This window comes from Micromonas pusilla, assembly GCF_000151265.4.
Source record: "Micromonas pusilla CCMP1545 genomic scaffold MICPUCscaffold_3, whole genome shotgun sequence".
NCBI classification, from domain to species: Eukaryota; Viridiplantae; Chlorophyta; class Mamiellophyceae; order Mamiellales; family Mamiellaceae; genus Micromonas; species Micromonas pusilla.
The window spans coordinates 826,064-853,348 of record NW_003315884.1 but is presented as its reverse complement, the minus strand read 5'-3'; the positions used below and the strand labels follow the sequence as shown (position 1 = coordinate 853,348).

General features: G+C 68.5%; 11 protein-coding genes across 11 annotated transcripts; 6 read left to right on the top strand and 5 right to left on the bottom strand.

Moving 5' to 3' along the window:
• Nucleotides 1-216: 216 nt before the first annotated feature.
• On the bottom strand, nucleotides 217-3,526 carry MICPUCDRAFT_56289 (uncharacterized protein; the record flags this gene model as incomplete). The annotated part of the gene is made up of 2 exons (XM_003056788.1): nucleotides 653-3,526; nucleotides 217-358 (listed from the first exon to the last, which is right to left on the bottom strand). Exons 1-2 carry the CDS (start codon nucleotides 3,490-3,492, stop codon nucleotides 217-219), a joined length of 2,982 nt encoding a protein of 993 aa, XP_003056834.1. The 5' UTR covers nucleotides 3,493-3,526.
• Nucleotides 3,527-3,721: 195 nt separating this feature from the next.
• On the top strand, nucleotides 3,722-4,798 carry MICPUCDRAFT_14938 (uncharacterized protein; the record flags this gene model as incomplete). Its single annotated transcript, XM_003057242.1, has 2 exons — nucleotides 3,722-4,536; nucleotides 4,582-4,798. 2 exons carry the CDS (start codon nucleotides 3,722-3,724, stop codon nucleotides 4,796-4,798), a joined length of 1,032 nt encoding a protein of 343 aa, XP_003057288.1.
• Nucleotides 4,799-5,060: 262 nt separating this feature from the next.
• MICPUCDRAFT_7497 (uncharacterized protein) lies at nucleotides 5,061-5,384 on the top strand (the record flags this gene model as incomplete). The annotated part of the gene is made up of 1 exon (XM_003057241.1): nucleotides 5,061-5,384. A coding segment is annotated over one exon (324 nt), but the record flags the coding sequence as incomplete, so codon positions are not given.
• Nucleotides 5,385-5,548: 164 nt separating this feature from the next.
• On the bottom strand, nucleotides 5,549-6,292 carry MICPUCDRAFT_46708 (uncharacterized protein; the record flags this gene model as incomplete). Its single annotated transcript, XM_003056787.1, has 1 exon — nucleotides 5,549-6,292. A coding segment is annotated over one exon (633 nt), but the record flags the coding sequence as incomplete, so codon positions are not given.
• A 234-nt stretch (nucleotides 6,293-6,526) lies between these two features.
• MICPUCDRAFT_46707 (uncharacterized protein) lies at nucleotides 6,527-9,754 on the top strand (the record flags this gene model as incomplete). The annotated part of the gene is made up of 1 exon (XM_003057240.1): nucleotides 6,527-9,754. The coding sequence occupies one exon, from the start codon at nucleotides 6,527-6,529 to the stop codon at nucleotides 9,752-9,754; it is 3,228 nt and encodes a 1,075-aa protein (XP_003057286.1).
• A 112-nt stretch (nucleotides 9,755-9,866) lies between these two features.
• Nucleotides 9,867-10,313, bottom strand: MICPUCDRAFT_56282 (uncharacterized protein; the record flags this gene model as incomplete). Its single annotated transcript, XM_003056786.1, has 1 exon — nucleotides 9,867-10,313. One exon carries the CDS (start codon nucleotides 10,311-10,313, stop codon nucleotides 9,867-9,869), a length of 447 nt encoding a protein of 148 aa, XP_003056832.1.
• Nucleotides 10,314-11,014: 701 nt separating this feature from the next.
• On the bottom strand, nucleotides 11,015-11,698 carry MICPUCDRAFT_9129 (uncharacterized protein; the record flags this gene model as incomplete). The annotated part of the gene is made up of 2 exons (XM_003056785.1): nucleotides 11,015-11,104; nucleotides 11,501-11,698. Coding segments are annotated over 2 exons (288 nt in total), but the record flags the coding sequence as incomplete, so codon positions are not given.
• Nucleotides 11,699-17,676: 5,978 nt separating this feature from the next.
• On the top strand, nucleotides 17,677-19,525 carry MICPUCDRAFT_62277 (uncharacterized protein; the record flags this gene model as incomplete). Its single annotated transcript, XM_003057239.1, has 1 exon — nucleotides 17,677-19,525. A coding segment is annotated over one exon (1,849 nt), but the record flags the coding sequence as incomplete, so codon positions are not given.
• A 2,324-nt stretch (nucleotides 19,526-21,849) lies between these two features.
• On the top strand, nucleotides 21,850-23,264 carry MICPUCDRAFT_62274 (uncharacterized protein; the record flags this gene model as incomplete). The annotated part of the gene is made up of 1 exon (XM_003057238.1): nucleotides 21,850-23,264. One exon carries the CDS (start codon nucleotides 21,850-21,852, stop codon nucleotides 23,203-23,205), a length of 1,356 nt encoding a protein of 451 aa, XP_003057284.1. The 3' UTR covers nucleotides 23,206-23,264.
• Nucleotides 23,265-23,304: 40 nt separating this feature from the next.
• On the bottom strand, nucleotides 23,305-25,899 carry MICPUCDRAFT_38745 (uncharacterized protein; the record flags this gene model as incomplete). Its single annotated transcript, XM_003056784.1, has 1 exon — nucleotides 23,305-25,899. The coding sequence occupies one exon, from the start codon at nucleotides 25,897-25,899 to the stop codon at nucleotides 23,305-23,307; it is 2,595 nt and encodes an 864-aa protein (XP_003056830.1).
• A 241-nt stretch (nucleotides 25,900-26,140) lies between these two features.
• Nucleotides 26,141-27,284, top strand: MICPUCDRAFT_56278 (uncharacterized protein). The gene has a single exon (XM_003057237.1). The coding sequence runs from the start codon at nucleotides 26,160-26,162 to the stop codon at nucleotides 27,219-27,221; it is 1,062 nt and encodes a 353-aa protein (XP_003057283.1). The 5' UTR covers nucleotides 26,141-26,159; the 3' UTR covers nucleotides 27,222-27,284.
• Nucleotide 27,285: the final 1 nt, after the last annotated feature.

The following is a 27,285-nucleotide window of genomic DNA, read 5'->3' as shown; positions in this document are numbered from 1 at the left end:
CGACGGCGTCTTCCCGCCCTTCAACGCGTCGCCCCAATCACCGACGTCGCCCTCGATCGCGTATCGTTCCAAGCCAGTCTCCTGCGAGTACGTCGCGCGTGTGTTCGTGAAATGTGGACGAGAGCGTCGACGCGCGAGCGAAAGAAACCAGAGATACCCCGCCGAGAACGGCTCGGAAAGAACGCAGCGGTGTGATTTTTAATCACGTTGGATGAGTCAGCTACCTGGTTGACAACCAGTCGTCATCGCCGTTCCGACGGGGAGGGTAAAAGTCGTGTCGGGCGTGTATTCGGGTCGGGGACGCACCTCGAGGAGCTGCTTTTGTTTCAGTCGCATCGCTTCCGTGACTTTCGCGGCTCTGGGTGGGTAAAAGAAAAGAAAAGAGCGGCGTGAGCGGCGAAGCGAGGGAAACGTAAATCGCACGCGAGCGCGGTCGAGTCGAGCGACATCGAACGGATCAGTCCTGTTGAGCATAGGAAACCATCACGGTCCGAGGCTTCGCGGACTTATAACCCCGAATACACGGTGGCGCCCGCGAAGCCGTTTCTGGAGACATAGTCCTTGGTTGTATCCATCACTTCCGTTCGCCGTCGACTCGAAAAAAGGAAAAGAAAGAAAAAACGAGCGAGCGAAACAAACGCCGAGCGCGCACCCGTCTTCCAAATCCTCGTCCAAGCTCACCGCGTGCGGGTTGAGCTCCGGCATGATAGTCTCCCTCGGCATCGCATCCTCGATCTCCCGCTCTTTGCCCGCGCGTATCGCGTTGTGCATCTTCCTCACGAGCTTGTTAAACAACGCCATGATCTGATTCACCGGGAGACCGAGCGCGGCGGCGGCGTCGTCCACGTCCTTGTGCTGCAGACCGAGGCACAACAGAATCGCGGTCTGCGCGTACGACATCGACGCCGGGACGTTCCCCGCGAAAAAAGCCCTCGCGAGCGGCGGTATCAGGTCCGCGACGAGGTGATGATCCACGAGAGACTGCGAGTACTTCTCGATCCTTTTCAGATCGTGCGCGGTGATCTTTTCGCCATCCGCGCGCCGCACGACGGAGACGTCGCATCCGTTTTCTTTCTCGGCGTCGCTGAAGTCCACCCTCGGCGCGAGCACCCCGAGCGCGAGCCCCGGGGGCATGTCCCGGAACGGTCCGCCTAGTAAACTCGTGAACCGCTGACGGAAGTCCGCGTTGAAGGCTTGGAGCCACTTCGGCGCGGCCGCGGGGCCGTCGTCGTCGTCGTCGTCGTTTTCAATCGCGCGAATCACGATCGCGGAGTGTTCGCCCGTGACCTCGCTCTTCGTCTGTCTCAGATACACCGGCTTGTACCCCGCCTTGCTCCAGAAATTGTGCAGGCCTTGTGTTATACCAAACGCGGAGCCGATCCAGTGCACCTTCTCCGGCTTTTTCTCCCCCAAGGACGCCAACAGCGGCGGCAGCGCGCTGCGCGGCTTGAGCACTTCTTTCAACAACCCGCCCTCCTGCCGCGTCACGTCGCTCGTGCCTCGCGCCTCGTCCGACGGCAACTCGTCCGCCTCGAAGAGATCCGTGAGCTTCCCTTCGTAGAACGCGTGCAAAAGCGAGAGCGCGCGGCTGCCGTACCCTTGCCTCGGAAGGTCCGGGTGCGTCGCGATGCGCACGATCCTCGCGCCGTTGAGCGACGGAAATTCCGGGTCTTGAAACTGCGTCGCCACCGTCCACGGCACAAGGTCTCCCTGCGGCGCGTGACCGGCCGCGAGCGTCGCGGACGCGGACGCGCGCGTGATGGCGCCCTCGAGCGCGACTTGCACGACGCACAATATCTCCGGCAGCGCGTTCGCGTCCTTCACGATCGGGGCGAGCAACACGAACAGCCTGTGCGCGGGCGCGTCCGCCATGAGCTGTAAATCGTTCGGCGTGTTCTTGTAATGACTCGCGATGTACAGCGACATCATGCGTTTTAAGAACGTCTCCGACGCCTTGTGCGCGCTGAACAGCGTGTCGCGGTTGACTTCGAACATCTCGCACGCGGACGGCGGCGGTAGCGCGCCGATGAGCGGCGGCGTGGCGTCCGCGGCGTCTAAACACAGCAAGTTGTTCAACCACGCCTCGATGCGATCGCCGAACGAATACCGAATCGGCTCCGCGAGCTGGACTTCTCTGAGCATCCGTCCGCCGCCGCCGCCGCCGCCGCCGCCGTCCTTCCCCGGCGCCGCCGCGGTGGCGGACTCCCTGCGCAAGTTGCTGATCAGCTTCAGCGACAGCGCGCGCCCTGTGCCCTCGTACCCGTTCACGGTCGAGCACAGGAACACGAGGTACGGACCCAACAGTTTCTGAACCACCGGCAGCGGAATCGCCGCGGCTTCGTCGATGACGAGCAGCTCCGCCGTCGCCGCGCGCTCGTGATGCTGCGGAAGTATGTACTGGATCGTCTGCCGGTGCACCCTGGTGACGTTTACCCTGACGATCGCCCTCCCGAACGCCGGGTTCGAGCTCTCGACGATGTCGTAGTCCAGGTGCTCTTTGTACCCCAGCGCGTCGAAGCCCTTCAAGACGAATTGAAAAAACGTCTTCAAGTTTTCCGGCGACGGCGACGTGACGAACACGTTCGCGTACCCCATGCCGATCGCGCCCGCGACGGCGATGCCCATCGCCGCGGACTTTCCTCGCCCGCGCGCGGCGGTCAGCGCGACAGTGCTCCGAAGCGTCTTCTCGCTCGCGGCGTCGAGAAACGTCACGACCGCTTTCGCTTGGTCCAAGGTTTTGCACGCGGAGACGAGCGGCCCCGCGGGTTCGGTGTCCGCGAGGGATCGCTTCAGGTCCGTCAAGTCCTCTGCCTCAGCGCCGGCTTCGACGTCCCCGCCGACGGGTTGAATATCCCGGACGTGCGTGGATATCGGCAGGATATTTAACTCGTCGTCCATCATGATGCACGTCTGGCAGTGCCCTAACGACAGGATGAACCGCTCGTTGAATCGCGCGACGACGTTTTGATGCGACTCTGTTCGGAACCGCGAGTGCACGTCCATCGTGAGCGTGTACAGCTGCGACAGCGACTCCAAGTTGCTAAGGAGTAACACGATGATGCCACCGCCCTCGACCGTCTCCACGGTGCGCGCGAGCAAGTTTGGCGTCAGCGCTTCGAAGTCTTGCAGCACCGCCATGCCGTACGTGTTTCCCAGAACCTTTTGCGTGTCCGCGTAGTACGTGTACTTGATGTCCGTGCTCGCGACGAACAGCGAGAACGGGTCCTCGTTCTCCGGGTCCATCAGCCCTCTCGACACCATTTTCTTGATCTGCTTCACGCGCTTCTTCTTGTGCGAGGAGAGGTAGAGCTCCTTCTTGTAGCACCACAGGACGTTCGGTCTCGACTTCACGACCGCCTTGCTGAGCATGTAGTGCAGATTCACGACCTGCTCGCGCCCGCGGTCGCCGACGACGACGAACAGCGTTCGCTCGTTGAGCTTGACGCCATTCTCGACGAGGGTTCGTATGCGCGAGTCCACTTTCTTGCGCATCGCGCGCGGATCGAGCCTCGCTCCCCTTGAGCCACGCGCGCTTGATTGTGATCCGCCCGACGCGACGCCGCCATCTGTCGTGAAACAGGAAATTTTACAAGCGGCGCCGCCGTTTTCTCAACCAACGCAACGCCGCACCGGACGGAGGGTAACAGCGCTTCGTCGCGCGACCGCGGCGCCAGTGCACGTCGCACTCCCCCCGCGCGCCCGGTTCCACCGCGCCGTCGCCATGGGGAAGAGCAGCAAAGACAAGCGCGACATCTACTACCGCAAGGCGAAAGAGGAAGGATGGCGCGCGCGGTCCGCGTTCAAGCTCCTGCAGATCGACGACAGCTTCGACGTCTTCAAAGACGTGAAGCACGTCGTCGATCTGTGCGCGGCTCCCGGTTCGTGGAGCCAGGTCATCTCGCGGCGGCTGTGGATCCCCGCGCGCGACGCGGGGACGGCGGCGGAGGACATGCCTAAGATCGTCGCCATCGACCTCCAACCCATGGCGCCCATCGAGGGCGTCGTGCAGATCCAGGGCGACATAACCTCGCTCGCCAAGGTGAACGAAGTCCTGACGCACTTCGAAGGCAAGCTCGCGGACCTCATCGTCAGCGACGGCGCCCCGGACGTGACCGGACTGCACGACATGGACGAGTTCATGCAAGCGCAGCTCATCCTCGCCGGTCTGGCCGTGTGCGCGCACATCCTGCGCCCGGGAGGGACGTACATCGCGAAAGTGTTTCGCGGGAAGGACGTCGCGTTGCTCTACGCCCAGCTGAAGATGTTCTTCACGCAAGTCACGTGCGCCAAGCCGAAGAGCAGCCGGAACTCGAGCGTGGAGGCGTTCGTGGTGTGTCAAGACTTCCGCCCCCCGGAGGGGTTCGACCCGAAAAACTTGAGGGTGATATTAGAGGAGCGCGCGCGCGGGTTGCTCGCGGACGACGTCGACTTGGGGTTGATGTCGTGGCCGGACGAGTGCGTCGTCCCGTTCGTGGCGTGCGGGGACCTTAACGGGTACGACGCGGACATGAACTACGACTTGGACTTCGAGAGCAAGTTGAGCTTGGACGACGGCGAGGAGGGCGAGGACGGTGGCGGGAGAGTCGGGCATAAGCCGTACGTCCCGTTAGCCCCGATCGCGCCGCCGACGGAGCCGCCGTACAAAACGGCGATCGCGCGCGAGAAGGCGAAGAAAGAAGCGTTCGCGAAAGCGCACGAGAAGCCGGGGAAGGCTCGGAAGAAGGAGCTCCAAGCCTTGAAGAAGAAGCAGGAGGAGGAGTTGGCGGCGAGGGCGGCGGGCGGGTCGATAGAGTTATGATGATGACGTAGCAGCGGTAGGTTAGAGTATTTTTCGCGAAATCGAAATCGACGCGACGCGACGCGACGCTCGTCAGTTCTCGCGACGCGACGCGGAGATGAGCGACCCGCCGAAGAAGTACGGCGGGCTCCTCGCGAACGCGACGGTGACGTCCGCGTCCGGCGGCGGCGTGTCGCGCCTGAACGGAGACGAGGACGCGCCCGCGTCCGCGGGGACGCAGAGCAAGAGCGCGGCGGCGGACGGCGGCGACGGCGCGCCGAAGAAGATCCAGCTCGCGCCCGGGTTCAGCCAGATGTCGTGGATGCGGCTCGCGAAGACGCACCCGGACATCGCGGGTTTAAACGGCGCGTCGCGCAAGAGGAAGATATCCATGGAGGAAGTGAAGACACATCGCACGGAGGAGGACGGGTGGACGGTGCTCCGAGGGAAGGTGTACCACCTCTCGCCGTACCTGGACTTTCACCCGGGCGGGAGGAAGATCCTGAAGAAGGCGCTCGGGGAGGATTGCACCGCGCTGTTCGACAAGTTCCACCGGTGGGTGAACGGCGAGTTCATGCTCGAGCGGTGCAAGGTGGGGGTGTTAGACACCCACGTGGGAGGGAGCGACGACGACGACGAGGAGGACGAGGAGGAGGACGAGGAGGAGTTTTCGTTCCGGACGTGATTAGCGGAGACGTAGACGCCGGGTCTTCTTTAGCGGTAGCCAGTCAATCATTCATTTACAACGCCGCCGCCGCGAGCGGTTAGCATCTATACATGAACCCCTCACGCCGCGCGTATCGTGTTCCCGATTCCCCCCGTGGTACAGTACACGTGCCGCACCGTCCGTTTCCCCTCGCTCGCGCCCGCCTCCTCGTGAGTTCATCTCAGGCGATCGTCGACGGCGGCGCGGATGGCCCCGCGCTCCCCAAATTTTTTCCGAGGCTCCCGTCCGCGCGTTTGCTCTTCGGGACGTACGTCGACCGATGCACCCACTGCGTGTACTCCCCGACGGTGACGTCGTTCGAGTGCGTCGTCCCTATCCCCGCGGCGAGCGACGCCGGCCCGGCGACGTACCCCCACGCGATCAAAATCTCCGACTTCCCCGGGGTGTACTCGTCGAGCTTCTCCTTCACGAAGACGATCTCCATCTCTTTGCGAACGTACATTCCCTCCGCGGTCGCCTCGAGTAAGTCCAGCTCGGCGAGCGTGTCGCCGTCCACCTCCCAGAGCTCCCCGGCGACGACCTCCCTGTGCCCGTGCCCGCCGCCGCCCGCGTACGTCGTGTCCGCGCTGTCCGTGCTGCTGTCGATGAGATACGGGATCCCGTATCGCTTGTCCACGACGAGGCGCGTCTCTCGCAGCGTTTTCGCTTTTCCCACGTACACCGCGTTCTTCTCGAGCAGCAGGCGGTTGTTGTGGAACCCGCGCTTGAGGGTGCCGTACACGAACACCTTGTGCATCGGGGGCGGCGGCGGGGGTTTGACGATCGACGCGACGTTTTTGTACATCGCGCCAGGGCGCGAGCGCGCGGGAATCAATGAACGAATCGTGGCGCGCGATTCTTCATTCGCCCCTTTTTTGGATTGCGCGTGTAGTTGTATGATAGTCGCTGACGCGCGCTTTCTCGATGAACTCGACCGAGTGCCGATCGACCTTGCCGATCGACTGATCGGTCGGCTCGCGGCGTCATCCACGGACGACACGTGGACTCCTTCCAGTTTCGCTCGGACGCGACGACGGGCAGAGATGGCCGCGCCCGGCGCGTGCACCGCCGCGGCTGGCCCTGCACGGCCTCCGCCGTGCGCCCGCCGCGATGGCGATCGCGCGGCGCGACGCGCGTCTTCCTCGAGCCGCGCGGCGCGACGCGCGTCCACCGCGCGCGTCGCCTCCGTCGCGACGTCCACGACGCCGCCCGACATCTCGAGCGCCGACTTGTCTCGAGAGAGCCTCGTCGCGTGCGGATGGCACGAGCTCTGCGAGCACCTCGCCGGGTACGCGTCCACGGCGCTCGGCCAGGAGGCGTGCCGGACGCTGCCGCTCCCGTCCGAAGGGCCGTGGGCGTCCGAGGCGCTCCTGGACGAGACCTCCGCGGCGGTCGCGATGGAGAGCCATCACGGCGTGTCCCTGGACTTTGGCGGCATCCTCAGCGCGGAGGTTCGAAGGGCGCTGTACAAATCGGAGAAGTACGCGTCCCTGGGCGGGGACGAGCTCGCGGCGATGATGTCGTTTATCGCCGCGGTGAAGCGCCTGACCAAATCCGTGGAAGGGGTGAAAGTGAACGGCGCGCCGCCGCCGGAGTTGGAACCGCTGCGACTGTTGACGTCGACGACGATCGCGCACGGCGAAGTCGCGGACGCGATACGCGCGTGCGTGGACGACCAAGGCGGGTTCAAGGACGGCGCGTCGCCGGAACTTCGACGCGCGCGGTCGCAGAAATCGGCCGCGGAGAGCAAGCTGCGCCGGGCGCTGCAGTCGTTCGGAGGGTCCACGGTGTCGCACCAAGGCCGGATGGTGCTCGCCGTGGACAAGGCGCCGCCGGGGGCGCTCGTCGTCGGCGTCGCCGCGGGCGGCGCGCTCGTGCTCGTGGAGCCGCCCTCCGTGGTGCTCTTGAACGGCACGCTCGCGCAGGCGAACGCCGCGGAGGAGACCGCGATCGACGCGGTCAGGAGACGGCTGACGTACGAAGTCGCCGCCGTGTGCGTGGATTTACTCGCCGCGCTCGACGTCGTGACGCGTCTGGACGTCGTAGCCGCGAAAGCGAGGCAGGCTGCGGCTTTGAACGCGATACGACCGACGTTCGTGCTACCGCCGGGAGGGTTTAACGCGTACGGCGGCGGGTTCAGCGGAAGCGTGGACGAGGACGAGGCGAACGAAGCGAAAGCCGCGGCGGCGGCGGCGGAGCGGAGCGCAATGTTTCCGACGCTGAGACCGGGCGACGGCGTCGGCGTGAACGGCGCGATGGTCGCGGACGACGACGGCGACGACGACGACGACGACGACGACGACGACGACGACGACGACGACGACGACGGTAACGGGCAAGAGCGCGAGCTCCTCGTCGAGCTCGCCGGGTTGAGGCAGCCCGTGCTCGCGGCGCAGGCGATCAAAGCGCAACGCGCGGCGGCGAGGAAAGCCGCCGCGGAGGCGGCGCGGAAACGAAAGAACACCGCCGCGTCCACCGCCGGCGCGTTCGACTCGTACGACGACGACCTCCTCCTCGGCGGCCGGCTCGCGAGGAACGACCCGAACCGACCGGGCGTCGTGAAGATCAAAGGCCCCGTCCCCGTGGACGTGTTCGTGCCCTTGAACGCGCGCTGCGTCGTCATCACCGGCCCGAACACCGGCGGTAAGACCGCGGCGATGAAAGCCGTCGGCCTCGCCGCGCTCATGGCCCGCGCCGGACTTTTCATCCCCGCGGAGACCGCGAAGCTGCCGTGGTTCGACTCCGTGCTCGTGGACATCGGGGACTCGCAGGACTTGATGACGTCGCTGAGCACGTTTAGCGCGCGGCTCGCGAAGCAACGCGCGATTTTATCCGCCGCTTCGCCCACGTCGCTCGTGCTCATGGACGAAGTCGGGACCGGGACGTCGCCCGCGGAGGGGTCTGCGATCGGCGCGGCGCTTCTCGAACGCCTCGCCGGTGTCGCCGGGGGAAACAGCGCGAACGCCGCCGGGCTGACGCTCGCGACGACGCACCACGGGGAGTTGAAAGCGTTAAAGTACGAGCACCCCGGGGGCGTGTTTGAAAACGCCGCGGTGGAGTTCGACGAAGCCCTGCTCGCGCCGACGTATCGCCTGCTGTGGGGCGTCCCCGGGCGCTCGAGGGCGTTGCAGATCGCGGAGCGGTTCGGGTTGGAGCCCGACGTCGTGGACGACGCGCGATCGATGCTCGGGGAGGGACGCGTCACGCTCGAGAGCACGATTTCCGCGCTCGAAATCGCGCGTCGGGGCGCGGACGAGGACATCGCGACCGCGCGGCGGTTGCTCGCGGAGACGCGCAGGGCGATTCCCAGGATCGCCGCCGCCGCGGCGAAGGTCAAGGCTGCGGAGGAGGCGACGGACGTCAAGATCGCCGCGGGTATCGCGCGATTGGCGAGGGAACGACGCGCGGCGCTCGCGGCGGAGGCGCGCGAGAAGGCGTCCGCGGCGGCTCGGGAGCGACGCGCGGACACGATGAAAACGGGCGCGATGGACTTCGCCGCCGCCGCCGCCGCGGAGGCGGCGGCTAAGCGCGCGGCGGCCGCCGGCGCCGGCGCCGCCGCGGCCGCGGCCGCGCCGGTCACGCCGAGCGGGTGGATTCCAGACGTCGGCGCCGACGTCGTCGTCGTCGCCACGGGGATGGCGGGTAAGGTGATCGGGACGTCCGGGACGTCGGTCACCGTCCAGGCGGGAATCATGAAGCTCACCGTGAACGCGGAGGATCTCCAAATGAACGCCGACGCGCCGAAACCGAAGCGTCCGCCCGCGAAGGCGCGGTCGCTCGGCGGGACGCAGGCGGCGAGGCGGGTCAACGCGCTCCTCGGCGGCGGCGGACGGTCGAACGCGCGCGTCCCCGCGCCCGCGACGACGAGCTACGGCGGCGGGTTCGATTTCGACTTCGACGACGACGAGGGCGGGTTCACGATCGGCGATGTCGTGAAGATCGTCGGCGGCGTGAACAAAGGGAAGAGCGGCACCGTCGTGGACGCGAGTGGCGGCGCGCTCTCGATTCAAGTCGGGAAGAACACGATCAAAGCTCCGTTCGAAGCGGTGGAGTCGAAAGATAAGCCGTCCAAGATGAAGGTGGGGACGCTGTCGAACAACGGCGGCGGCGGGAAAAAGAGCAAGAAGAAGAAGAAAGGCGGGAGCGGGCTTCCGCGCGCGACGCAGGACCCGGGGAAGCCGGAGTTTAATCCGTCGAGCGGCGGCGGCGGCGAAGAACAAGACGACGGCGGCATCAACGCGCTGATGAACAAGTTCCGTCGGTCGTCGTGAGCCTGTAGCGTCATCGTATGATATCTCAGCGTCGGGGAATAGCCCTGATGTAATATTGATACAGCTAGAAATAATGATAGACTATCATACAGTATCGTCCTCCTACGGCACGTCACAACCCCTGGTTGGGGTCCGCGAACTTGGGACCGACTTGCGTGAAAGGGGTCACTCCTTTATCCGCGTAGTACGCATCCGCGTACCGCGTGATGTCGCACGAGTTCCTCGGCTTGTGGAACATCGGGTTGCGCGGCATCAACATCCGCGTCGCCCACCCGATCTCCTGCGACGACGTCATCGGGAGGTCGTACTTCTCCTGCGGCGGTTTAAACGCGTCGCGGACCGTGCACAGCTCTCGAAGTTTGTCGTTCGCCTCGTCCATCTCCGCTTGATCCAACGACAACTCCGGGACCATGTTGTTCGGCTTCTCGGGGAAGACGTCCAGCTTCGACGGATCGGACACGGAGAAGTGTGTGTTCAGTTTGATAGTCGCCGTCTCTCTGTCGCAGAACTCCTTCCATATTCTGTTCTTCGCGACCGGGTCGAACGCCGCCGCGGGCATCGTGGCGGATTAGGAAGCGTAAATTCCCCTTTTTGGCAACGAACGCCGATGCGACCAGACGCCGGGCGCGGGACGACGGATGCGATCGAAGACGCGATGCGCGGTCGACGCGAAGGACGTCGCGGGAATCGCGCGAAGACCGGTGGTCGATGCGACCGCGGTCGTGCTTCGTGCGGTGCGAAAGCGCAGGACTAGAAACGGGGGGCACGAGAAAAGCATGTGCAGCCGACGGATTTTACACGGACACTAGACTGGAAAGAGCACGCGTAGGTCGAAATTGGTTTGCACGGTGCGTATCGTGTATTTCAACAAGTTAAGGTCACACGCGGCTTCTCTCCTCGCCCTCAGCGCCTATCCCTCGACCGGTCTCTCCCTCGGTCGTAGTAATCCCTCCGATCGCGGTCGTCGTACCTCCCGCGGTCATAACTCGGCGGCGGCGGACCGCGGGAATATCCCGAATATCTGTCGCGTTCGTAGTAGTCTCTCCGATCGTCTCTGTACGAATCTCGGCGATCCCTCGAGGGGCTTCGTCGGTACGGGCGGTCGTCCCTCCGATCGTTATGCCATCCGCCGCGGTCCGGTCCTCGTCCGCGGTCGTAGTCGTCCCTGCCGCGCTCATACCTCGGCGGCGGCCCCCGGGGCGCCGGTCGCATGTAATCTTTGTGTTCGTGCGCCCTGTCGCCGCCGGGCAAGTATCGCTCGCGCGGGTTCGCCGCCCTCGGCTCCTCCGCGAAAGCGACGCGTATGGCTCTGCCTTCGATCTCTTTTTCGTTCATCGCCTTGATCGCGTCCTGCGGGAACGAAGTCAAGTGGGCGAGCGCGGGGGGAATCGTCGAATCAGAATCAGAATCTGTCAGGAACGAGAAGTAAACCGCCTCTGGAGACGACGCGACCGACGCGACGATCGATTCGGCTTTCGTCGGTTCCTCTGAAGCGGTGATCGATCTGTGATCTCTGTGAGCGCGCCGAGTGAAGATCGAACGCGTCGCTGACGTGAACAGTGAACGGCTGATGAAACAGAAGTCTCGTGTTGTGGCGCTCTCGTGGGTCTGGATCGATCGGTGATCGGCGATTGAACGAGGGTTGATTCGAAGACGGACGAAATCTGCGCGGGATCGGTCGCTCTGCTCGCGGTTCGGGCGTCCACGTCAGGTCACGAGCACTACTTCACTCGCGTCGTTACTAACCTCTGCTTCGTTCTTGTCAATGAAGCGCACGAACGCGAACCCGCGGCTGTTCCCAGTGGTGCGATCGCGAGGCATGTACACGTCTCCGATCTCCCCGTGCGCGGCGAACATCTCGCGGACCCTCCCCACGTCGACCCTGTACGCGATGTTGTCGACCTTCAGGGAGTACATCCCGCTGATGTCCGGCGCGGTGCTCTTCGCCGGCGTCGGCGCGGCCGTATCTTCGGCCATGACGACGACCTTAACGTGCTCGATCTGGTCGCCGCGCGCGAAGAAGTGGCGGAAGAAACATTTTTTTTCAAATGCCGAGGTGCGTTCGTTTTTCACCCTCAGCTCGGTTTCAACATTTGATCGCTTCCCCTTTCAACTGAACGACTAACTTTTTTTTCGGATCACCCTGAAGAGGCCGCGGGTTTTTATTTTCGCGTCGTTGAAGCCGTTAAATTGGAAGACGCGGGCGGGAGGGCGTCACTTCACGAGGACTAGCCTCTGGAGCGCGCGCCTTAGTTTAGCTCGAGACCGTCGCGGTCGAACGTCCGGAGGTAGTCCGGGTTCGATCGCGCGGCTCGTAGGCCGCGTCGCGCTCCGACCGCGCCCCGAAATCGCTGGTTCTTCGACTTGTTCAAGACCAGCGGGGCGGGGGCGCGGGTTTTTTACACAGCGCGCGTCCGCGCTTAGTGGGGTCGGGGCCGGCTTAGAACATGAGGCTCCACGCCGATACGGCGCTTAGACTCCTATTCTTAGTCATAGCCCTGACCCTGCCGACACAAACGAGAGGCGGGGTCGACATGATCGCCCCCGTCGCCGGGTCGTTGTCCGCCTCGAGCACGCTCGTGACGGTGCACGGGCGCGATTACGTCCCAGGGTCGAGCCCGCACGCGAAGACCGCGTGCGCGTTCGGCGGGTACGCCGTCCCGAGCAACGTGACAGACAGCTCGACGATGCGATGCATCGCGCCGCCGAGCGTCCTCGGCGCCGGGTTCGTGCATGTGGCCGTGAGCATGAACGGCGAGGACTTCACGCGAGCGAAAGCGGACGACTCGATCTTTTATTTATACCGCGACCCGGCGCGGCTGCACGGCGTGCAACCGTCCGGAGGCAGCGCGGTGGGCGGAGCGTTCATCATCGCGACGTCGAGGAGAGGCATCGGCGGCGGCGGCGGGTTCACCCCGGACGCGACGTGCGTCTTCTTCCAAGCCGGCGGCGGCGGCGCCGACGCGTCCGACGGCGAAGAACGCGCCGTCGTCGTGCGAGACGGCGCGCAGCTGGCGGATGCCTCGTCGGCGCCGTCGCGGTGGATATCCTCCGCGGTGATGCGGTGCGAGATGCCCGCGCTGCCGCCCGGGGTGCACGAGGTAAACGTGGGGACGATACCTGGGGGCGTCGGAGGCGTCGGCGCGAAGCCGTTCGCGTCTTGGTCCGTGCCGTCGGAGGCTCGAATCGCGCCAACCGGAGGCGGCGCTCTGAACGCGACCGCGACGACGGGCGCGACGAGCGGCGGCGCGGTGGTCCAGATCACGTGGGCGGCGGACGCGGGCTCGTACTTCGAGAGAGGCTGGGGCGCGTCCGTGACGTGCAGGTTCGGCACGATCGACGTGACCGCGAACGTGGCCGGCGGCGCCGGCGGGGTGGCGACGGCGTCGTGCGCGTCCCCGGCGGGCGGCGGCGCGAGCGGAACTTCGGTGCCGTTGTGGGTGGCGTCGAGCGCGAGCGAGCGCGCGGCTGCGGCGACGCTGACGCACGTGTACGAGGACGCGATGCTGGTAGAGGAGGACGAGGACGTCGAAAACAGTGTTCCAGGCGTCGTGAGCTCGGTATCGCCGCGGCATGTTCGCGCCTCGGGGTCGTTCGCGCCCGTGGCGGTGCTCGGGGCGCATTTCTCCCCGCGCGCGAACGGCTGCGTCGTGGACGGGTCAACGTCGCGATCGCACTTTGTGTCGTCCGCGCTCGTGATGTGCGAACTACCACCGCACGCACACGGCGTCGAAGCCGTCACCGTCGATGGCGGCGCCGCTGTTTCCGTCGCGACGGAGTTCGCCGCGGCGGAGACGGAGGCGGAGCTCTTGTCCGCGACGGTGATGTTCACCAGAGAGGCGACGTTGTCGCGGATGGACGTGACGCGAGGGTCGGCGTCCGGCGGCGACGTCGTGACGGCATCGGGCACCGCGCTCTCGGACGGCGACATCTTCAGCGTGCGCGTCGGGACGATAGGGTCGATCTCCACGCGGTGGATATCGAAGACGAAGGTGGAGATGATCACCCCGGCGAGATACCCTGGGACTTCACCGGTTATGCTTTATTTATCTGGGGCGTACCACTCGAGCAGCGGGCTTGAGTTCACGCACATCAAGGGCGCGCACGTCGGCGCGACCATGCCTTCGATTGGTGTAGCGTCCACGAAAGTAACCGCCTTCGGATGGGGGTTACACAACCTCGGGTACAGGCTGGCGTGTCTCTTTGATGGCGTGCAGACGACAGATTGCGCGTTGCCTCCCAGCGCGAGCGGCTTCTTGGCCGTCGGCGTCGCGGGGGCGAGTACGCTTCCAGGCAATGCCATCGCGTATCTCGATACGCCGCGCGTGACGTCGGCATCGCCGAAGAATGGCTTCGACGAAGGCGGCGCCATCGCGGTCGTGCGCGGTGAGAACTTCATCGATGCGCGCCCGGCGTGTTTCTTCGACGACGCCGCGTCCCCCGCGGCGTTCGTGTCCACGGCGCTCCTGATGTGCGAAACGCTCCCTGGTGCGCCGGGTTTAGTGCGCTTTGAAGCGGGCGTCATCACCGGCGGAATAAGGAGCGCGTCGGATATCGTCGTGAACTACCTCCCGACGATGAGAGTGACGTCCGTGTCCCCGAGGAGCGGTCCGATCATGGGCGGCTACGTCGTGACGATTTATGGAACTGGATTCGCGCACATCGAACCCACGGCGTGCAAGCTCGGGTCTATCGGTCCGCTGACGGCGAGGGATAACGACGCGACTGGTCTGAACTTGACCATCGGCGTCGAGTGCGTCACGCCCGCGAGAGACTCCGGGTCAGTGCTCGCGTCTGTTGGTTTGCGAACGTCCGGGTACGCCTCGAACGATCGGGTGCGTTACGCGTACGAATCCGCGCTGGCGGTGCGGTCTGCGTTGCCGACGTCGGGGGAGTCGTCCACGGCGCGCGTGATCTCGCTCTTCGGCGCGAGCATACCGCTCGACGGGACGTTCGACTGCGTCGTAGGCTCGCGCGCGTTTGCGGCGACGGTGCCTCGAGCCGGCGAGGCGTCGTGCGCCGTGTCCGGCGGCGACGCGACCGGGTTCGTGGCCGTCGGGTTTGGCGGGCTGAAGCTCGACGACGGATCGATCGACGTGGTGTTCGAGTTCCGAACCCCCGCGCAGACGCTGGGGGTGTACCCTCGGTCCGGGTACGCCGGCGGCGGGTCCATGGCGACGATCGTGACGCGACACGCGAGCGCGCACACGGGGTGCGCGCTCGATGGCGTCGGCGGCGCGGCGGAGTTCGTATCGAGCGTCTTGATTCGATGCGAGACCCCGGCGAGCGAACACGGTGGCGCCTCGGACGCGGGTCTGCGTTTGACCGACGGGGAGCACGCGACGAGCGCGGCGGAGCTGATTTACGAGTACCGCGCGATCGAATCGGTGACTTCAATCGACGTCGACGCGGCGTCGTCGCCGCCGCGCTCTGGCGGCGGCGCCATGCTGAACGTCGCGACGACGGGGCACCTGAACGCGCGATGGCTCGCGTGCGCGATTGGCACGATCGCGCCGATACGCGCGAAGTTCGTCACCGCCCGCGTCGTCGCGTGCACCGCGCCTGCGCTCGCGCCGTCGAGCGACGTCGTCGTCCGCGTCGGCGTCGGGACCGAGTTTGGGAACGCGGGCGGCGAGACGACGATCGCGCTCGCGTCCTTGGGCGATGGCGTGGACGTAAGCGACTCCGTCGCGTCTGCGCCAGTCGCGGTTTCGTCATCGTCGTCTGTCTCTCCGTCTGTCGGCGCGTCCACGGGCGGGTCGCTCGTCGAAGTTCACGGCGCGAACCTCTTGGTGTCGCCGTTCGTGAACGTCGGCGACGCAATCGTTGGAGCGCACGCGGTGTCCACCGCCGTGGCGTTCGTCGAGCTTCCACCGCACGCGAACGGGCTGACGACGATTTACGACGACGTCGCGTTCACGTACGTCCCTCGCGTGGTGCTTGAATCGTTCACGCCGACGAGCGTGGATTGGGAAGGCGGCGACGTCGTGACCTTGCGCGGGTCGTTCGGTTCGCACGGGCGAGTGACGTGCGCGTTCGGAACGGTGAAACCGATCACCGCGCGAGTCGTGGACGTGGACGCCGTGGAGTGCGTGACGCCGTCGCGTGACGCCGGCCTCGTCGACGTCGGCATCGCCGCGAGCGGCGGATTCTACGAGCGCTCGAGCGACGTCATCGAGTACGTGGACGACAGCGCCGCACCGAGCGGCATCGACGCCGCAGAGGACGACGCGGCGCCTCGCGTCGTCGCGCTGGCGCCGTCGACGGCGTTCAAAAACGGCGGGTCTCGGGTGCTCGTGCACGGGAGCGACTTGGGGCGCTTCATCGTCCTCGGCGGCGTGTCCGTGCCCGTGGCGTCGTTCGTGTCCTCTGCCGTGGTCGTGTTCGAGGCTCCGTACGGAGTGAGCGTTGGTCCTATCGACGTCAACGACGCGGTGAGCGGCGCGTCGTTCGCGTACACGGCGGCGATGAGCGTGGCGTCGTTCGCGCCGAGCGTTTTGAGCGACGACGGCGGCGTCGTGGTCGTCGTGCGCGGGAACCTCGGCGTTTCTAGGCGAGACGCCGCGTGTCGATTCGGCGCGGTGGGTCCGATCGCGCCGTCGTTCGCGAACGGCGCAGAGTTTCACTGCGTCGCCCCCGCGAAGGCGCCGGATTCGACGACGCTGTTCGTCGGCGTCGTCGACGGCGCGTGGTGGGAGCCGGCGAGAAGCGCGAACGTGACGTACGCGCGCGCGCCCGTGGTGTTCGGCGACTCCACCGTTCCGGCGTCGGTAGCCACGAGCGGCGTGATCCCGGTGGACGTGTACGGGTTGTGGCTCTCGGGTTCTTCGTGCGGGTCGAACGTCGCGTCGTCGTCGACGGCGACGCGTTGCGGCGCGGGGTCGTTTTCGAGCGGCTTCGGCGCGAACGCGTTCGCGGCGATCAACGTGGTCGACGTCGCGGGCGTTCCCGCGGCGTCGTTCGCGACGGCGGCGGCGCTGGTGGAGGTGGTGTTACCCCCGCGAGTGTTCTCCGTGTCGCCCGACGGCGGCGGCGGCGACGGCGGCGTGGTCGTCTTCGTGACCGGCGCCGACCTCGTCGATGGCGGCGCTCGGTGCGCTTTCGGCGCGGGCGCGGACGCCGCGCACGCGGCGTCGCATCTCGTATCCTCCGCGGTCGCGCGGTGCGAGTCCCCGGGGATCGTGAACGGATTCGGGACGCGAGACCTTGCGTTGTCCGTGACCATCCCCGGCGTGAGCGCGACGTCGTCGGAATCCGCGTCCGTGGCGTGGACGACATCGCCGACGCCGTGGATCAGGTCGTCGTCGCCGTCGCGCGGCGGCGTCGGCGGCGGAACCGTCGTGCGGCTCGTCGCCGGCGGCGTCGTCGAGAGCGTGCAGTCGCGCGCCGTCGGCGGAAAACTCCCGAACCGGGCGAGCGCGTCGTCTTCGTCTGCGTCCGCGTGCTCCGTCGGCTCGATCGGTCCGATCGCGACGCGGACGAGCGAGACGGGGACGTCGAGCAGCCTGGAATGCCTCACCCCCGCGCACGCGCCGGGGGCGGCTGCGCCGGTGCGCGTGCACGCGCGCGCGTGCGTGGCCGCGCCGCGGTCGGCTCGCGCGAGCGTCGACCCGACGTTCGCGTTCCGCTCCAGCGGCGTCGTCATCGACGCGGACTGGAGCGGCGACGCCGCGACCGCCGCGGACGCGACCGCGCGTCTCATCGGGTGGGGCCTGCTCCCGAGCGAGGGCGAGGGCGAAGACGCGAAGTGCGTCGTCGGCGCGGAGACGCGCGCGGCGTCGTTCGCTTCCGCGGGCGTCTTCGCGTGCGCGGTGCCCCCTGGCGTCGGCGGGTTCGTCGCCGTCGCGTTATCCCACGCGGATCACGTCCGCGGCGACGCGCTCGTGGTGTCTCGGCAGCCCGTCGCGACGACGCGCGCGGTGATGCCGGCGTCGGTGTCGTCCGCCGCGGGTGGCGTCGTGCGCATCCTCGGCGACGATTTGCACGCGGCGGCGCGCGTGATGTTCGACGCTCGAAGCGTCGCCGCGATCGCGGTGTCGTCCACGATGCTGCTCCTGGAAGCTCCCGGGCGGCTGGACGCGCGCGAGCTGTCCTCGACGGTCGCGATCACGCTGACGTCGATGGGCGCGGTGTCCGGGACGTCGAACGCGAGCGACGCGACGGCGGCGCCGACGGCGACGCTCGCGCTCGCGCTCGCGGCGCCTCGCGTCGCGACGAAAATCACGCCGACGAGGGGCGTCTCCGGCGGCGGCGTTCGCGCGACGCTCGTCGTCTCGCCGCCGATCACCGGCGAGGGCGCCGCCGCGCAAGCGATCGCGTGCTGGTTCGGGAGCTCCGGGCCGATCGCGGCGAGGCTGACGAGCGGCGGCGGCGTGGAGTGCGTCACCCCCGGAAAGGGCGCCGGGGACGTCGACGTCGCCGCCGCAGCGCACCCAGGGTTGGTCGCGACGTCCGTGCATCGCGCGGAACGGTCAGGGGTTTCGTTCTCGGTCCACGCCGAAAGCGAGGCGAGCGTCGCCGCGGTGTTACTGCGCGCGACCGCGCTCGCGGCGTACGGCGGCGACGCGGAGGTGTGGACGCCGTTCACCGCGGACCCGGCTTCTTCGTCGGTACTCTTCGGCGCGGATCCGACGCGCGCGAAATTGAGCGGCGACGGCGAGGGCGTTCGCACGCTGTCCGTCCCCGCGCGACCGGAGGGCGGCTTCGTGCCGATATCCCTAGACGTCGACGGCGTCAACGGCGGCGAGACTCCGTTCGCGCAGATCGAGATCGCGGCCGCGCCGGTGGCGGGGACGCTGTCTCCCGCGACGACGCCCTCCGCAGGCGGCGGCGTTCTCTTTCTTTCCGGGAAAAACCTGAGACGCGCGGCGTCGCACGTCGTCGCCGCGGCGTTCTCGTCGTCTCAAGGCGCCGGCGCCGGCGTTTCCGCGTACGGCGCGGACATTCGCGCGGTGTCCTCCGCTGTCGCCTCGCTCGAGGCGCCGTCTATGCCACCCGGCGCCGCGTCGTTGAGCCTGACCGTGCACGTCGCGTCGTCATCGTCGTCGGCGGCGGCGGTGGCGACCGCCGGCGGCGCGACGCTATCGATCGGCGTCCTCCCCGGCGCGGACATCAGCTCGATGTCGCCGTCGACCGGACCTTCCTCACCGGGCGCGTCCGGAGGCGCGCACACGATCGTCATAACCGGCAGAGGGTTTCTCGATACCGGATCCGCGTCGTGTCGCGTCGGGAGCGTCGGCCCGCTGCGCGCGGTGGTGAGCTCCGCCGGGGAGTTGTCCTGCGACGTCCCCGCGTTGACGCCGCGCGGGTATCCGGTCGAGGTGTCCTTCAACCGCCGCGATTACACCCGCGCGGCGACGTTACCGGAGACGATCCCGGAGATCGTCGACGTCAACGCCCCGAACGCGACCGCGGACGAGTGGAGCTACTTCCGCGGACTCGTGGAGAGCGCGAAACGAGGCGAGTTTGACGAGGCGATGATCATCGCGCAAAACATCTACGGCTTCCACGTCGAGGCGTCTCGCGACGCCGCGGTGGACGTCGTCGACAAGACGATCTATTGGACCGCGATCGCGCCCCCGACCGCGGTCACGGCGGTGATGCCGTCCGCGGTGTCCGCCGCGGCCGTGGGCGGCGCGTCGGTGACGATCATCGGCGCCGGGTTCGCGCGCGACGGCGTCGCCGCCCCGTGCGGCGGCGGCGTCGTGACGGTGGACACGCGCGCCGAGCTCGCGATCGTCTCCGTCGCCGGCGGCGTCCGCGCGCCGTCTCCCGCGCCGGCGTCGAACGTTTCGAGATTTGGGTACGTCGCGTGCCCGAGCGGGTCGCTGTCCACGGGCGCGATCACGCCGCAGGGGTTCGTCGCGATCGCGGCGCCCGCGGCGGCGGCGAGCGAGCAAGCGCTTTCGCGCGCCGTCGTCGGCGAGGCGCTCGGCGTCGTGGTTTTCTCCCCGCCGCGGGTGGACGCGATCGACCCACCGATCGGCGCGCACGGCGGCGGGTCCGTCGTTTACGTGACCGGGCGTAATCTGCGACGCGGCGCCGCCGGCGGCGGCGACGTCGACGACGCGTGGGTGCTCTTCGGGGACGTCGCCGTGGAAGCGCGCGCGGTGTCCTCCGCGGTGGCGCGCGTCGAGGCGCCGAAGGCGACGGCGGCGGTGGCCGCGCTGGCCATCGCGGGGGGGACCGCGACGGAAGCGGCGGCGGCGGCGGCGTCGTCCTCCGCAGGGATCGCGACGCCGACGTTCTCGAGCGCGCCGGCGCTCGCCGTGCGCGAGGTTTCCCCCGCGCGCGGACCGACGCACGGCGGGTCGATGATCACCGTCGTCGGCGCCGCGGCGTCCGGCGCGGGCTTCTCGGTGTCTTGTAAAATCGGGACGATCGGCCCCATCGCGGCGCAGCACCTCAGCAACGCGACGACGGCGGTTCGGTGCCTCACCCCCGCGACATCGCGCGGCGTCGTCAACGTCCAGCTCTCCGGCAACGGCAAGGACTGGACGGTGAACCCGCCGACGAATGCGACGCGGAGTGTGATCGACGCCTCCGCCGTCGTCCCCGCCGGGTCCCCGCCGGCGTACGTCACGACGACGATCACGACGCACGTGCCCGTGAACGAGTTTGAGTTCACCGCGACCGCGATCGTCTCCGCGGCGATGCCGCCGGCGTCGTACCCGGGGATGACCGGTCTGCACGGCGGCGACGGCGGCGTGGACGTCCTGTTCGCGACGCCGTACGCGTCCGCCGCGACGGCGGCGTCGTTGGACGCGTGCGCGTTTGGCGGGTCCTCCGCGCGCGGGAAAACGATCGGCGTCACCGGCGTCAACGGCACGATCTGCGCGCCCGTGGCGGACCCGTTCATGCAAGGATTTTATCCCATCGTGATCGACAGCCCCGGCGGCGGCGTGACCGGTCTGTACGTCGGCGACGGCGGGCGAGACGCGCCGTTCGCGGGCGTCGGCTTTGAGTTCGCGCGGCCGCCGACGGCGACCGGGTGGAGCCCGGAGCTGACGCACGTCGGCGGCGGCGCGGTGATCACCATCGTCGGCGCGGACTTCCGAGTGGACGACGCCCCGGGCGGCGGATTCCTCTGCGTGTTCGCGACTGGGCCGCGGGTCGGGAACAGCGTGAGCGGGTACGCCCCCGCGTCCTCCGCGGCGGCGGTGACGTCGTCGGCGCTGGCGGCGTGCGAGGCCCCCGGTTCGGTGCCCGAGGGCGTGCACGCGCTGTCCGTGGGTCTCGCCGGGTCGACGCCCGCGCTGGGGGCGACGTCCGCGACGGCGTCGTCCGCGCCCGTGTCCGTGACCGCGGCGCCGGTGCTCACCGACATCGCGCCGTCGAGCGGCGTCGTCACCGGCGGCGTCGTCGTGTCTCTGTCGGGGAGAAACCTCAAGCCGCGGTCAGGGTCGGACGACGTCGCCGCGCGGATCGGGACGTTCGGCCCGATCGCGCTGCGCTCCGGCGCGGGCTCGGGGCACGCGGAGACGATCGCGCCCGCGCACGCGCACCGCGTCGTCGACGTCGCGATCGGGCGAGCGATGTCCGACTATTCGCACGTCGCGTCCGAACGGTGGACGTACCATCAGCCGTTCGTCTCGCGCGACGCGAGCCCTCCCGTCGTCGCCGCCGCGGGCGGCGCGACGGTCACGCTCTTCGCGGACCTCGGGTTCCTTCCCACGGATCTCGAGCTCGCGAGCGGCGAGGACGCGCTCGCGTCGCCCGCGGACGCGCGCGCGACGCGCCCGGTTCTTCGACGCGGCGGCGTCAACGGCACGCGCTCGAACGAGGCGTCTCTGACGTCGCTGCCCAATCCGGGCGCGGGGTTTTCCGTCCCGCAGCCGCCGTCGCCGTGGGCGCACCGCGGCGTCAACACCGCGGGCTCGGAGCCTCACGCGCTGATCGGTTCGTGGCCGCAGCTCGAGCACCGACCAACCGCGGTCGTGCGCGCGGTGTTCCCGCGAATTTGCGAACCCAACGGCGGCGGGAGCGTGCTCGACCTCGTCGGCGGCGGGTTCGTCCTCGGGGAAACCGCCGCGCGTTTCGGCGAGTTCGCCGCGCCCGGGCCGAACGCCGCGGGCGTCGTGATCTCCTCCGCGCTCATGCGACTCGAGGCGACGGGGGATCACAACTACGACACGCAAGCGCCTGTGGAGGTGGCGTCGTCGCACGCCGCGGTCAGAGACCCGAACGCGTGGAGCGCGGACGGCGTGCTGATCGCCTTTCACCGCACGCCGCGGGCGCTGCAGAGCGAACCGGCGTGGGGCACGGAAGAGGGCGGGACCGCGGCGAAGCTCACCGGGAGCGACGTCAGGGACACGGGCGCGCAGCTGAAGTGTTCGTTCGGCTCCACCGTCGTCGTTTCCTCCGGGTTAATGAGCGTGAATCACCTGGAGTGCGTCTCCCCCGCGCACGCGCCGTCGCGGGACGGATATCTCCCCCGCCTCGGCGTCGCCGTGAACGGGCGCGACTTTTCCCCGGAGATTTCCCACGCGTTCGGTCCTCTGACGTTCACGTACGGCGCGCGGATCGAGGTGTACGGGCTTCAGCCGAATTACGGCCCGAGCGTCGGCGGCACCTCCGTGATCGTGCACGGGAAGAACTTCGTCCCCGCGGTGGACCTCAACGCCAAGCCGACCTTCACGTGCCGGTTCGGTTTCTTCCCCGTGCTCGCGTCCAACGCGCTCGGCGAGGAAGTCACCGCGACGACGGCGACGTGCCGCTCGCCGCCGCACGCGGTCGGGTTCGTCTCCGTGGAAGTATCCGCGGGCCCGGGGAACTTCACGACGTTCGGCGTCGTGTTCGAGTTCCAGGCTGCGCACGAGCCAGAGGTTTTGTTCCCGCCCACAGGGCTCGCGTCCGGCGGGACGCTCGTCACCGTCGCGGGCGCGAACTTTATCGCGTCGAACCAGCAGTGGGGGTACGGCCACGGGAACACCGCGCAGCCGGGCAGCGGCGGCGGGATTTTCCTCGGCTCCGGGTCCGACGCGATGAAGGGGAAAGACGCGCTGTCGTGCCGCTTCGGCGGCGTCGGCGCGTACACCGTCGGCGCGAGCGCCGTGTCGAGCGCGGTTTTGCGATGCGAGACGCCGACGTTTTCCGACGCCGCCGTCGGACGTTCGTTGTCCGTGGACACGTCCACGAACGCCGGGGAGGACTTCACCGGGTCGCAGACGTACTTCGAGCCTCTCGCGGAGGCGCTCGTGCTGTCGCTGTCCCCGCCCGCGGGCACGAGCGGCGGCGGCACGGTCGTCAACGTGTTCGGCGCTGGGTTCACCGTGGACGAGCCGGTGTGGTGTAAATTTGGCACGACGGGGCCGATACCCGCGGAATACCACGCGGAGAACATCGTGCGGTGTAAGTCCCCGGCGAAGGCGACGAACATGGCGGTGCCCTTGGAGGTGTCGAGAGGGAACACGTTCGATTTGACGAGGAACAACGTCATCTTCTCGATATAAACTAGTCTAGACTAGCTACACGACTCCATCTTTTAGACTGTGATGAGAGAAACTACAACAAAATCTGTATCATTTCTCGCACAGCTTCTACAAAATACCTCATTTCTCGCACAGCTTCACGATCCGCCGCGCTTCGTCTTCTAAATCCATGAACACCGTCCCCGTGTCCTCGCCGTCCCCTCCCTCGTGCCCCCCTCCGCCGCCCTCCTCGAGCTCGGCCTGGCACGCGGTCGCGCCATCGAGAACAGCCTGCGCCGCCGCCCGCGCGCCCGTCGCGGCGTCGGTCGCCGCCGCCGCCGCCTCCGGGGACACCGCCGCCAACCGTTTGACGCGCTCGATCACGGTCTCGAGCGACGTCGCCGCCGCGAGCGCCACCTCGGGCTCCTCCTCCTCGGTCACGACGCGCGAAAGAAGCGCGAGCGCGTCGCGCGCGAACGGCATCGCCGCGGCGACGGTCTCTCGCGTCGGACCCGCCTCCGGGTCCTCGGCGTCGAACGGGTGCAGCGAAAACTCAAACGCGCGCGCCGCCGCGGTTCGCAAAGCTGCCGCGTTCGTCGGCTCGACCGCGGACGCGAGCGCGGAGAGAATCGACGGCATCAAAGGCACCACGCTCGCGCCGCACGAGTTCACGAACGCGCCCAACGTCTCCGCAGCGGCTTGCGCTTCCGTGACGCCGCCCGTCGTGACCGCGGCGCGTCCGTGCCTCCCGCCGCCGACGCTCGCGTTCGCTCTCGCCGCGACCAGAGCGTTCGCCGCCGCGCGCGTCGCGCCGGGGAGCCACGGCGATAGCCTCCCCTCCAACACCACCGCGAGCCGCCCGAAGCACCGAAGCGAGCACTCGCGCATCGTGGACGAGGCGTCGTCGCCGCCCTGGTCGGAGACGCCCTTCGTCGCGGCGTCCAACAACGCGTCGACGGCGCCGGCGGGCGCGGCGTCTTCGCCGACCGCGGCGACGATCGTCGCCATCGCCGCGAGCGCTCTCGCTCTGACCGCGGCGGCGCCCTCGACGACGGCGAGGCGTTTCAGCGAGTCCACGGGCGCGCCGCCGGAAGCCTCCGCGCCGGCGAGCGACGCGAGCGCGCGCAACGTCCCGGGCGCGAACGGCTCAAAATCAAACGCCGCCGCTCGGGCGACGCACGCGAGCGACGCGAGGCACCGCGCTCTCGCCATCGCGCACGCGCCGACGTTCGTCGCGCCGGTCACGAGCGCGCTCACGAGCGGCTCGAGAAACGGCGCGAGCTCCTCGTTCGAGTAGTTGTCGCACAGACTCGCCGCGGCGTCGTGCGCCGCGCGCGCGAACGCCTCCGCCTCCGTCTCGCCGCCGCCGCCGCCGCCGCCGCCCTCCGACGCGCTCGCGCTCTCCGCGGCGACCGCGCGGCGGATCGCGTCGACGAACAGCGCTCCCACGCGCGTCTCGTGCAACGACGTCATCGCGTGCCCGGCGTGCTCGGCCATCTCCGCGAACGCCTCCGCCGCGGCGGTCATCGTGCGCGCGTCCCCGGACGTCATTCCTGCGCTCAGCGCGTCCAACGCGCGCGGCATGACGTCGTCCTCGGCGACGTCGCACGCGCACCCCTCCGCCGCCGCCGCCAGCGCGGCGAGTTGCCCGGGCGTCGGGACCGCGCCGGAGTCGCTCGCGGCGAGAAGCGGCGCCACGACGACCGGAAGCACCGTCGCCGGGGGGAGATGCAGCGCGAACTGTCTGAGCGTCGCGCGCGCGTCCGCGGAGCCGGCGTCGGCGACGAGAAACGCGAGGATCCGCGCGGCGATCGATCCGGCACCGGCTCCGGCTCCGTCCGTCCGATCGATCAGCTCCCCGTGTTTCATCGCGAGCGCGCTCAGGACCTCGAACGCGGGGCCTCTCGCGGCGCCGTCGCGCCGCGTCGCGTCCGCGGCGACCGCGAGCGCGATCTCCGCCGCCGGCGTCGCCAACGCGGCGTCGTCGCCGAAAATCGCGTCGACGGAGCACGACGACGTGACCGACGCGAGCGCGTTCAACGCCGCCGCGAGCGCGTCGTCGTCCTTCGCCGCGACCTGGTTCCTCGCGGCGTCGATCAAGCACGCCACGATCGACGGCGCGATGGACGCGAGGAGCGGAAAGTCCCCTCGCTCCGTCAGCGCGGTCGCCAGCTGCGCGCACGCGGCGACGGCGGCGTCTCGCACGCGGCGGCACGGATCTCCGCTCGCCGCGCGCGCGAACCTCGACGCCAGCGCGGCGTGATGCTCGTGCAGATGCGCGCCCATGCTCTCGACGAGGTTCCCCAGGAGGACGATCGTCGCCTCGCGGTGCGCGTCCACCGCGGACGACGACGCGTCCGCGAGCGCGGGGAGGAGTTCGGTCCAGCCGCCCGCGGACGCCTGCGCGACGACGTCCGCGGCGTGCGCGAGCGCTCTGAGCTCTGCGGGGCTCTCCGTCGACGCGAGCGCGGCGAGGACGCCGCGACGCACGCGCGATCGCGCGTCCTCGTCCAGCGCGCGCCAGTGCTTCCCCGCCGCGGTGGACAGGAGCACCGCCGCGAGGTGCCGCTCCGCGGGACTCGCCTCGGCGGCGGCGAGCGCGGCGGCGAGCGCGAGGACGACGCCGGGGTCCTCCGTCGCCGCGGTGACGACGCGCTCCGCGTCCGCGCGTGTCTCCGGGGTGGAGTGAGGCGACGCCAGCGCCGCGAGCGCGGCCGCGAAGGGTGGCGTCGCCATGCGGAGCGCCGCCGACGCGCGTCTCGCGACTGGCGGCGATTCATTCCTCGGGAGTCGCGAACGCCGCTGCGCGAGATCGAAAGCCTCGATGTGCGTCCGGCCGGCAGCCGGCGCTGCCTGAAGCGTACATCGCACGTTAACTAAATACACATAGAGTACGAGTACATCTCAAAAGGTCAACGCCGCGCGAAAAACGGCCGTTGGCCCGAATCGAATCGCGACCACGACAGATCCCCCCGCACCGCGCAGAGGACATCGCGATGTCCGACGAGCCCGAGACCGTACCCCCCGCCGAGCCCGAGGCCGAGGCCGAGGCCCCCGCCGCCGAAGCCGAGACCGAGGCCGCGCCCGCGGAGGCGGAAGCTCCCGCCGCGGAGGAAGCCGCGCCCGAAGAATCTCCCGCGCCCGCGGAGGACGCCGCGGCGGAAGAGCCCGCCGCGGCGGAAGAGCCCGCCGCGGCGGAAGAGCCCGCCGCGGCGGAAGAGCCCGCGGTGACCGAGGATGCGCCCGCGGCGGAGGATGCGCCCGCGGCCGAGGATGCGCCCGCGGCCGAAGAAGCCCCCGCGGCCGAGGATGAAGCCCCCGCGGCCGAGGATGAAGCCCCCGCGGCCGAGGATGAAGCCCCCGCGGCCGAGGATGAAGCCCCCGCGGCCGAAGAAGCCCCCGCGGCGACCGAGGGCGACGCCGAGCCCGCGACGAAAATCGACGCCCCCGACGACGTCGACCCTGATGAAGACGCCGCCGCCGCGCCGGAGCCGACGCCGGAGCCGGAGCCCGCGGACGTCGAGTCCGAACCCGAACCCGACGTCGGGACGGATGACGCGTTCAAGGAGAACGCCGCGCCTCCGTTCGAGCGCGCGAACGACGACCGCGCGCCCCCAGGGGAGCCTCTCTTCGCGAAGAAGCAGCCCGTGCACGCGTACCTCGCGTCCAACATCCAGCTCGCGGTGCGACACGCGCTCCGGGCGCTGTCGTCGCAGCGACCGGAGGAGCCGTTCGCGCTCGCCGCCGACGTCATCCGCGAGTGGACGCCGGAGGCGACGGCGCCGCGGTTATCGAGACCCGCGGGAGGGAACTCCATCGGCGCGAGGGAGTACCTCGAGAAGACGCAGATCTTGAACGCGCTGCACGAGGGGATGTGTCAGATGGCGAAGATACGGCCCGCGGATCCGCGGCAGTTTCTCGCGGATTACCTCCTCGACCACGCGCCGGCGCCGGAGTACGTGCAGCAGATGGAACGGTTCGGGACGGAGGAGCAGCTCGCGAAGATGGACGCGCTTCACGAGGGCGCGAGGGACGCGCTCGACGGGATGGAAGCGTGAGCGAGCGAACGCGCGCGCCTGTAGGTTTACGGTATCTAATACGCACGCGACGAGAGTCGAAACA

Coding starts and splice junctions, on each gene's coding strand:
- MICPUCDRAFT_56278 (XM_003057237.1), top strand. CDS start 26,160: ATGTCCGACGAGCCCGAGACCGTACCCCCCGCCGAGCCCGAGGCCGAG.